The sequence below is a fragment of the Nelumbo nucifera genome, chromosome 1 (genome assembly GCF_055504915.1).
Source record: "Nelumbo nucifera cultivar China Antique chromosome 1, China Antique-T2T, whole genome shotgun sequence".
NCBI lineage: Eukaryota > Viridiplantae > Streptophyta > Magnoliopsida > Proteales > Nelumbonaceae > Nelumbo > Nelumbo nucifera.
Window position 1 is genome coordinate 77,898,925 of NC_142649.1, and position 10,288 is coordinate 77,909,212.

The 10,288-nt window shown below is 38.4% G+C and overlaps 1 protein-coding gene and 1 long non-coding RNA gene across 2 annotated transcripts; one reads left to right on the forward strand and one right to left on the reverse strand.

Annotated features, from left to right (window-relative positions):
* On the forward strand, positions 1-2,062 carry LOC148803467 (uncharacterized). Its single transcript, XR_016069132.1, has 2 exons — positions 1-242; positions 399-2,062. It is a non-coding gene; the product is annotated as an uncharacterized LOC148803467 (long non-coding RNA).
* Positions 1,778-5,319, reverse strand: LOC104605698 (sugar carrier protein C-like). The gene is made up of 4 exons (XM_010270555.2): positions 5,066-5,319; positions 4,621-4,943; positions 2,630-3,259; positions 1,778-2,546 (listed from the first exon to the last, which is right to left on the reverse strand). Exons 1-4 carry the CDS (start codon positions 5,199-5,201, stop codon positions 2,070-2,072), a joined length of 1,566 nt encoding a protein of 521 aa, XP_010268857.1. The 5' UTR covers positions 5,202-5,319; the 3' UTR covers positions 1,778-2,069.
* Between the last annotated feature and the right edge of the window lie 4,969 nt (positions 5,320-10,288).

Sequence of the window (10,288 nt, forward strand, 5' to 3'; positions counted from 1 at the left end):
TGTTGGATTTGTTGTAGAGCTTATCCTCACCGCTGTTGTTGGATAAGGGACTTTGTTTCGTTTAAAACATAGAAGAAAAACAGATGAAAAGATTAGGCGGACCATGTGAAACTGGATTCTCATAGAATAAAGTTGTGATTATGAAGAGTCGACGTCTAAAAGGAGAGGAAGAAGAAGAAGAAGAAGAAGAAGAAGAAGAAGAAGAAACAGAGAGACAATTGGACGGTTGAAGAACTAAAAAGGTGAGGAATCACATTTCAATACCAACATATCATTAATATCCTTCTACGGATTACTGGATTTGGTGAACATGACCTGTAAATAACTGCTACGTTTATTTATGTGGCTCCTCGTCTTTGGCTTTGCTACCAAACTAACTACTACTGTTTCACCTTCAGTGACAGTACGGGAATTGGGATCTCCTGCCGACCCCCTACCAGCGTGATATCTCACGATGATGCTGGGAGATGTGTGGGATCCGATCGGGTTGGAACACGTTCGTTGGCAGGAGTCACAGTACTGGGTGTAGGACCACCTCTAGATTCTAGACTCTAGAGTGAGTTGACAAATGAAAGAGAAGCACTATAGATGGAGTTTGCATCAGTTACCGACACGCGGTGCCAATAACATCCCCACCGGCCATTACAACCGTATCTACACGGGAATGGGAAACATCTCTGATCTCCCCCATGAATAGCAAGAGAGATGCTCCCAATGTAAGGCAGAAGTGACCTTTTGGAACAGGATTGGTAGCAGATTTCATAGATGGGCCGTGAGGCTAGCTAAACTGATCAAATTATACTTGGTTTGTCCAATGGAACGACTCCTCCGAATTGGGGCACCACACATCGCAGACGACTTGGTTTTGGTATCGTGGTATAGCAATTAGCCAATTAGCCAATTAGCCAATGAAATGAACTATAGTTCTCGTGCCATTTCGACTATTGCTGCGATGAGTTGGGCTTGGGTGGGGATTTCTGTATCACCAATTCTACAACTGTTGGGTGTGGCTGACGTAGCAAGCGCTAAGCGACGCAGGGACAGGGACCCAACTCCAACTAACTTCTGATCTCACAATTTTCTGGAAGGTCACGGATCACATTTTGTGCGGAGAATCAAAAAGATAGGTGGCCCAGATTATGGTGAATAGGGGTGAAATATATCTGGTTTTGACAGCAACTAATCTTGGGTCCTGATATGACATTATGGATTCTCTTTAACGTGGGACCCAGTTATTGGTGCACTCCGCATTCTCTACTGAAATTTTGATACATATATATGAATACCTCCGAATGCCAGATCCAAGACAGAAGACAGTATTGAAGCCCGTTTTTTTATTGGCCCAGGCCCACCTTTTTCTCGCGTAAAAAGCTTTGACTTTATTTTTCGTTGTGAAATTGAAATCAGATGTTCAAATGGCTCAATCCAAACCTGACAGGACCAACTCTTTAAAGAAACAATCAATCGTATTAAATTAATTTGGCACTGGGTTTTAGTCCAATTAATTGCATCACTAAACAAAGTTTAATTTCACCCGCTTAGTAGTTCTGCATTCCACGTTGTTTAGAGAACTTGGTGGTGTGTTCATCATGGAATTCATTGAATAGCAATTTTTTTTTTTTTAACTTCAACTGAATAGCAATGATATCAGCGATTTTACAGAAAGAAATAACACCGACCAAATGGAAACAGGAAGGCAATTTCGGTTTCATCATGAATAGGGGCCAACCTTTCCACAAAAGACCATTTATAAAATTATCAAACATCACCACCCATCTATAGAAACACTACATTTATATTATTTGTCCCGTTAAATAAATAAACCTACCAGTTATTCACATCCCTTGAAAAGGAAAAAAAAAGAAAAGAAAAGATCTTTAGTACAATATCCCCCAGGCATTACCGACCCTTCTAAAGATCAAATTAATCAAACGACAAAGGAATCACGAATCAAACAATGTTCCTTTTTTTTCCTCCGTCTATTTAGCCACCCAGATTTTACGAGTTTTTTTTTTTTCATTTTTTTTTCGTATTAAGTATTAACAGCGGGACGCGATAAAAATTGAAATTCAATCGACAGACTTGACGTTGCCCCCATTTGCCATCTCCAAACTCCCCATCACCGCATCGTCGGGGATGTACTTGCTCCAGAACCAGTGTTGCTTCCAAACGCGCATCATCTCTTCGATGGGCACTCCCTTTGTCTCCGGCAATAAGAATAATACGAAGATGGTCATTACCACCACCCAACCGGCGAAGAAACAGAAGAGTCCAAACTTGAAGTGGCACAACATCGTCAGGAACACCTGAGCTATGACGAAGGTGAACAACATGTTCACCGCCACGTTGATACTCTGGGCCGCTGACCGTATCTCAAGTGGGAATATCTCACTGGGCACCAGCCATCCCAATGGCCCCCATGACCACGCAAAACCCGCCACGTACACACAGATGAAGAACACCACCACTCCAGCGTATCCCTTGGAAATACCGTCCGCCTGGCCGTCCGTCCCGAATTTCAGGGCGATCAGAATTGCCACCGCGATCTGCCCCACCAACCCAACGCAAACGGTCAATACATCCATTGCCATTATTGCATGAAGGCAATTTTTGAAATAAATAAATATACCTGACAGACAAGCATTTGGGCTCCACCCTCCAAGAACAATTTTCGTCGACCCCATTTGTCGGAGGTCAAAATGGAAACGAACGTGGCAACCACATTAACCAAACCGGTGATGACAGCGGACATAAGAGAAGCGTCGGATTTAAACCCGATGGTCTTGAAAAGGACGGGGGCGTAGAACATGATGACGTTGATTCCAGTGAGTTGCTGGAAGAAGGGAATGGCGATGGCCATCACCAGGTGTGGCCTGTACTTTCTCTGCAATATTTTTCTCCAGGGGTGCTCTACCAATTTCGACGCTTCGCTAGCGGCCACCAGGTCGTTGAACTCCTCGGTGACGTCTTCTGTGCCACGGATGCGCCGGAGCATGTTCCTTGCTTTCTCCGGCATGTTCCGCTCTATGATGGAGTTGGGTGTGTCGGGTAGGAAGAATGACCCAACGGCAATGATGAATGCAGGTACGGCTGCACCGCCCAAGCTTATGCGCCAACCCCAGCCACCCTTGATCTTGGCTGTGCCGTAGTTGATGAGGTTGGCGAAGAGGATGCCCAGCGTGATCATGAGTTGGAAGCCGATGTTGAGAGCACCACGGTAATTGTATGGAGCCATTTCAGACAGATACAGTGGCACCGACTGTAGATTCAATCAACCAACAATTAACATTAATTCGTCAATCATCTCTTATACATCAAACTATTTCAACGAATTAATTAATTAACATCAGAAAATCAATACGTGCATTGAGAAGGATTATAGTGTAAAGTATAAACTAAAGAAAATAAATTGTGCTGATTCATCCATCCGCAGTTTTTTTCCCCTGATTTTTTTCAATTCTAAGTTTCGTCCCTGCTGCAGCGAAAACATCACTTTCCGACCATTTTACAGGAAACACTTGGTAGGCACATTTCCAAAATGAAAAAAAGAAAAGGAACGAAATTTCCTAGTTTTTGCTTTATTTTATTTAATTGAAAGCCACAAAAAAAAAATAGTTATACGGTTGCATTATTTTACTAGGAGAAAGTGTGTGAATCGCAAGCAGTATTTTATTATTGGGGAAATTACATGGTGTGACAGGTCCGTGTTCTTTGTGTGGGAATACATGCATGTGGGTTTATGATAGTGATTTATGCTTTGGACTTTCGATCCAATTGCACTGTACTCAGAATTATAATACCCACAAAAGATGATTATAATGAGATTATTCTTGTTTTGATATTTCTTTCTTTTTTCTTTTTCTTTTCTTTTTCTGGTTTGAATAGCTCATTCAATCGAACGGCGTTTTCTTCAAATCTTTGAGTAAACTACTTCGTGGAAAAAGGCGTACACATATACGTAACAAGTGGAAAACAGCAGCTTTATTTATTTATTTTTCTGTTGACTATCTTAAACAAAGGATAGCATCACCTGTTTACGGCGAAATCAAACATTTAGATTTAATTACTCTAATCTGCAAAATAAAATGATAAAAAATGAACAGAATGGTTCAACAATATATATAATATTCATTACTAATAATATAGGAGATTAAATAAGCAGAAAGTATAAAAATAAATACGTCAATGCTGATTGTTGACTAAATTCAAATAAAATGAATTGAAGCAGTGTTTTTTGTTTACTTTAAATGCTCTCCAGTGTGTAATATATGAAGTATAAACAGAGGAACTAGAACAGAGAAACGAGATAGGAAGAGACCAGACTACCAGAGTGGCTCTCGAATCTCGACCAAAAAAAAAAAAGATCTCCGTTCTCTGCTTTTAACTTTTGTTAATAAATTTCCCATGATTTATACATTGAAGGGCAGATCCAAATGGACGAGTAAATATCTGGGGTCGAAAAAAGGAATTAAACAAACAAACAGAGGAGAGAAATCGACAAGTTGTCAAAAAGACAAAGCAACAGTAATAGGGAATAAAAAGAGTTAGGGAATCGGGATCAGCCGATCAGAAACAAAAAGAAAGCATATAGCCAGAGAGGTTCAGAGGCAGAGGCGCTACCTGATTGGCGAAACCAACACCGATACCAAGTAAAAGACGGCCAACAATAAGCATGGCCACGTTAACCGCGGCTGCATTGATAGCGGCTCCTGCCAGAAACACCAGACCTCCCAAAAACATGGACAGTTTCCTTCCGAATTTTCTTGTCATCGTGGAAGCAAAGAGGGATGCCACAAGAGCCGCGAGGTAGAGCGACGAAGTAAACATAGTCAGCGTCTGGCTGTCGAATTTACAGTACTGATTCTTCGACTGGTCTGCCTTCTCCTTCCGATACACCGAAGGGAAAAACTTGCTCAGAAACGAATCCATAGATGTCACTCCACCTACAAATATCCAAGCAATTCTCTTAACAAATCAGAATCAGCATCACTTGTATTTTGTTTCTATTTTTTTTTTCCTTTCGTTGTTTAACAAATAAAACAATTCAGACGTCAAGACTTCTTACCGGAAATACCGATGTCATAACCGAAGATCAAACCACCGGAGGCAGCAATAATACAAGCCATAACCACATACATGGTAAGCTTTCCCGGGTAAGTCTTACCCGGCTCACTGGCCGCAACAAATCCACCACCCGCCATGTTCTTTCTCTTTCCTTCGTCTCTCAGATCAAGAGGAATAAAAGAAGGAAAAACCGGGATAAATATTTGATCGGGAAGCGAAGAAGAAGAAGAAGAAGAAGAAGACTACAGCATAGGAGGTTTAAAGCTGAATAAGAAGGCTCAATTTATAGAACGTTGTGGGGGCAAATTCGTAAGAAAAAACATTTGCATAGCAATGCTGTCCCATAATTATCTTTGGATGTACTCTATCACTAACTGTAGTTGAATCTAATTACGAGAATACCCCTTACTGTTCATTTTTGTTGGGATACAACGACCACCCTGGTCAACTAACACCATTCATCATCCATTTTCATTTCATTCCGATATCCAAACGGCGAAATCAGGTCGAGCTGTTAATTGGTCATATCCAGATGCACCGTACACGTGTCATGCTGACTCACCTTGATATTGTGATATTTGCCTAATTTAGCTCTCACCGCTCCAGTTTTTGGATAATCTTTATGTGATGGAGCTGACGCAGGACCCGATTCATAAAAATTAATTGTGAGCGGAAAGCCGGAACGGTGGCTTCAAAAACACCTTCCTTTTTTATTACATCAATGTTGATACACTTTCACACGTGATTTCTATAAATCCACTTTATCTAGATTCCAGATAAAAAGGATATCGACGCGATTTTATTTTAATAATGTGTTTCCGTAGCAGAAATGATTTTTACACCCCCCAGCGTTCCCATTGGTCGTGATAGAACGGGCTCGAGATTTCCCCACCATCACTGGATTGGAATCTACATTCTCGATGGAGGAAAAGTCAGAGCCTTGGCCAAGGAGATAAATACTAACTCTTGAGATTAGATGAGAAAAGATGCTAATTTAATGGTTCCAGCACATAGATATTGACTTCCGCTGGCTCTGTTGTATCACGTATCTCTTGAAAACACAGCCTCAATTTGTTGCCTTAACGAGGGGTTCCCAAATCCAAACTTGTCGTAGAAATTCAAGGAAATCATATTAAAGACAATAGCAAATCCGATTCCTAACGGATAGGACAATAAATAGCCTCCCGAGTCCCACCTTGTGGCTTGATTTTCTATGAAAATGCCACCCTACCCTACGACGGATTGACAAATGTGGGTCTCTTTGGCCCACATATGCTACCCAGGAGCCAGGATGTCATGGACCAAATGGACAAGTCCGTGTTATGGGTGACTTTTCACGGTTGGATGCGAATCTTTATGGGGATTTGACTATGGTCTTTCGAGACAAAAAAAAGATTCCAATCCAATTCAAGTTGAATAAACAAGGTTTGTTTGTCTTTGGTTCATTGCTTAAAAAAAAAAAAACATTATAATTTTGTTACATGGGAATCGAATGGAATTACATGTTTGTTTTTTGTTGTGGTGGTGATAGTGTTGACATAAAAGGCCATTGCTTAGTAAACTAATATATATATATATATATATATATATATATATATATATATATATATATATATATATTTTAATTTTTGAACGCTGTATTTGCTTTTCCCTCAAAGTGGACATAAAAAATTTCTAATTAAATAGTCCAGTTGTTATTTCTAATCCTTTATAGTTAAAACTAAAAAAAAATTGGTTAGTATGTTTGAATGTAAGTGGCAAAGAAAACAACATTTTTTATTATAAAAATGATGAAATTAAAGTTCAAGCATTTCACTCTGAAAATTTTTCATTTGTTCAGTTTGAAATAATTAGAGCCCAAAGCTCTATATATTTCTCAATGTAATATGAGTGAGAAAAAGTAGGCTGAAATATATGAAGTATGAACTGTGCTTTTGCCCCGTTTACAAAGAAAACTATATTTTCCTTTCCATATTCATGTGAAAACAAATAAGAATGGGGTGGAATGGAAAACTTTATTTTGTTTTTGCTTTAAAAAGACAGAAATAATGCCTATAATATTTCAGTAGGAAAAATGTTTGGATAAACAAACACGGCCTAAAAGAAATTCATTTTTAAAAAGGCCAAATAAAATAACGGTATCATCAATCATGAGAGTTTCCTGCTGTAAAAAGATTGAAAAGAGAAAAACATGAGTCCAAAGTCGAACCTACCATTATTTTCATCCCCACCATGGATATTTTATGCATCCAATCAAAAATAACGTTCAAAATATTGTAATGTATCGATGCATATTCCTTCCATATTTATATCAAATATTTTGAACCCACCGATGAATCCAAATCACCTGCCAATAAAATGTGTTTCAACACTTACCCTACTAACAACATCTGACACTAGGCATTTCATGAGTCTGAATCACCTGCCAATAAAATACATTTTAACACCTTACCAACATATTTTGTTGGCAGGAGAAACCAATTCGCCACTGATACACCACTTAAATATGGGTGTGTGGGTAGGTGGGAGGGTTCTCTAGCTCACCTTCTATGTCTTAGTCTCTTACCTAATCCTGAAATGTCATAAAAAAAAAGCAAAATTATAATATCGCAGTTTTAAACCATGCGAAACACAATTTTTGCATTTTGTTTGTATAAACAATTTGAATCTTGATAAAAAGACAATCCAAAAGAGAAACACAAGATAGAATTTAATATGATTGAGCACATACTGATATGTGAAGGGTTAATTTGAATTTTGGTTCCAATTCTTCTCTTTTTGTCTTTTTTATAACTTTTATGTCACCTTTTCTTTACTTTATGGATCATGGGATGGTTACTTTGGGGTCCAGATGTAGTAGGTACGTTAAGTAAGCACAATGAGTGAGTATCTAATAGTCGTGTGACACCTGTCCCAGTTAATGCACCTTTCATCCAAACGTTTTTGCTCGGAATTATCTATTATTTTATTATCTTCATCAAAATAATGAAAAATAAAAAACAATGAAAAAGGAAAACCTAAACATGTTGGGAATTGAAAGAGATAATCTAATGGAGGGTTTAATGCGAACTAGAAGTTACATAAAAAAGGGGCAAATTTTTTAAACTACCCTTATGGTTTATCTAATTAACCAACTCTACCCTTATTATTTACATATTGTCTTAAAGTATTCCTATTACTGTTTCTAAAAATTGGCATTGCCATTTAGTGCCGCTAATGGAAATAAACAAAATGTCAAATTTGTCTTTCATTATTTATCAAATTTTCAAAAATAAAACCCAACAGATCAAAAAATTCAAGAAAAAAAAGTAGATGGCAGCTTTGACGACAATGTTTCGGAGATGAAAAAACCTCTTGTGCATCCCAACGACAATGAAATTTTTAACTTGAAGAAAGATTTGATTGATTCCCTCAACAGCACAGATTGGGGTTGAGGTCCCCAAATCCACTCCATGGCCTCTCCAATTCAAGCTAATCTGATCTGATTTGCATTAATAATTTCAAAAAAAAAAAAAAATACAACCATAGATCATTCACGTCTTCCTCTCAACACAAAGGCAACAATTTCCATATCCACTCCATAGTTCACTGACGTCATCCCCTCCCCCTTTTCTCCTTCCTTGCTCCACTCCATCTCCGCCTCTGTTCATTACCACCATCAGCATTTTTGTATTTAGATTAACTATGCTCAAATTGGTATAACAAAAATGTCAATTTTCTATATACATGTTAAAAGATTGACTCTGCTCAGATTGGGTTTAACTGTTCTTTTTTTTTTCTTTTTCTGAAATAATGAGAAGCAAAGCCAAGGTGGGAATTGAATTGTAGGAAGAGGGAGGGGAGGAGTAAGAGGAGGGCCGCATTTATTGAAGCTCCCCTGTTTTCTTTTTTTCTTTTAGTTGGGATGAGTAGGGATGAGCAATATTTAATATATAATATGCTATATATTTATATATTAATATATTATAATGAAATTCAATTTCATAATATATATATTATAGGCTATAATATATAATATTTAATATATTAATTAAATTCAGTTTTTAACCGAAATAATCGAAAAACCAAAAACTTCGGTTTCAATTATTTTGATTTTCTTGTAATTCAGTTTCGGTTTGATTTTTATTTTTTTATTTCGGTTTTTAAAATTTCAATTTTTAACCTAATAAACCGAATGCTCACCCCTAAGGATCAGCTTCTATGTCATCATTTTCTTTCTCTCTTTAATGGTCTTCTTTTCCATCATTCGGAAATAGGGGAGACAGAGAAAACTAATATTTCAGAAAAAGGGTCCTTGAATAACTACATTAAACAGAAATTTTGGCGAAAATAGAAAATGGGTACCGCCTCTCAAGATGGGTCAAGCAATTGGAAGCTCTGACGGACGAAGGTTAATTCCTTCGATCCCCATGTCCAGGTACCCCACCACACGGTGAGCAAATCTGGGAGAGATCAAGTAACCCAGAAATTAAGTAGGCATTGAAGAAGTGCAAGAGCATCCCTCCGACCATTCCCGAAACGACCGAAACCGTCTCCAGCATTTTGCCAGATCACCATACCGATTCTGCACCAAAAATTGAACTAAGGTGTCCTGCTTCGTGAGATTAGCCAGAGGCATGCCCCAATAGCTCACAATCATCTTGTCCTCCGGGTGATTGGCACCACCCACGGTGGAACTGGTTCGCATGATCTTCTCTTCTTCTTTGTTGTTCAAAGCCGAAGTACTCTCCTACGTACACCCAAACCGGGAAACCTGATCCAAGTTCGTCGCAGCACAGCAGACCAGCTGGCTTGAAGGAAACAGGGAGTCTCGGTGGTGATTTCACTTACAGGTTCTGTGATCACCAGTGGTAGGAGGACTGATCTGTACAAAGGTTACAACCAGGTTGATATGTCCACCTGCCCCAAAGAATCACTCAACCGAGTTGCTGAGTTGAGAGAGAGAGGGGGTGTGGGTGTTCTGTGGCTGCGTCAAGAGGAAAGGGGGGAAAGGGGGATGAAGGTAATATTGGATTTAAAAAAATTTAAATATGACGTAGTATTACATGTGTACGAATTTTCATGGAGTATTAACAGACGCTAACAACATAGGTAAAGGTAATCAATTATTAAAAATAGTATAGATAGTTTAAGATAATAATTAAACAGTAAAAGTATAATTTGTCAATTAGATAAAGAGTAGGGATAGTTTAAAAAAATTTGCCTAAAAATAGAAAATTGATGC

What these genes read in the sequence shown, in the direction of transcription:
- LOC104605698 (XM_010270555.2), bottom strand. Translation starts at nt 5,201, where the DNA reads ATGGCGGGTGGTGGATTTGTTGCGGCCAGTGAGCCGGGTAAGACTTAC. An exon ending in TTATGACATCGGTATTTCCG is followed by an intron (nt 4,944 to 5,065) that starts GTAAGAAGTCTT and finishes GGATATTTGTAG; the next exon opens with GTGGAGTGACATCTATGGAT. An exon ending in GTGTTGGTTTCGCCAATCAG is followed by an intron (nt 3,260 to 4,620) that starts GTAGCGCCTCTG and finishes TTGAATCTACAG; the next exon opens with TCGGTGCCACTGTATCTGTC.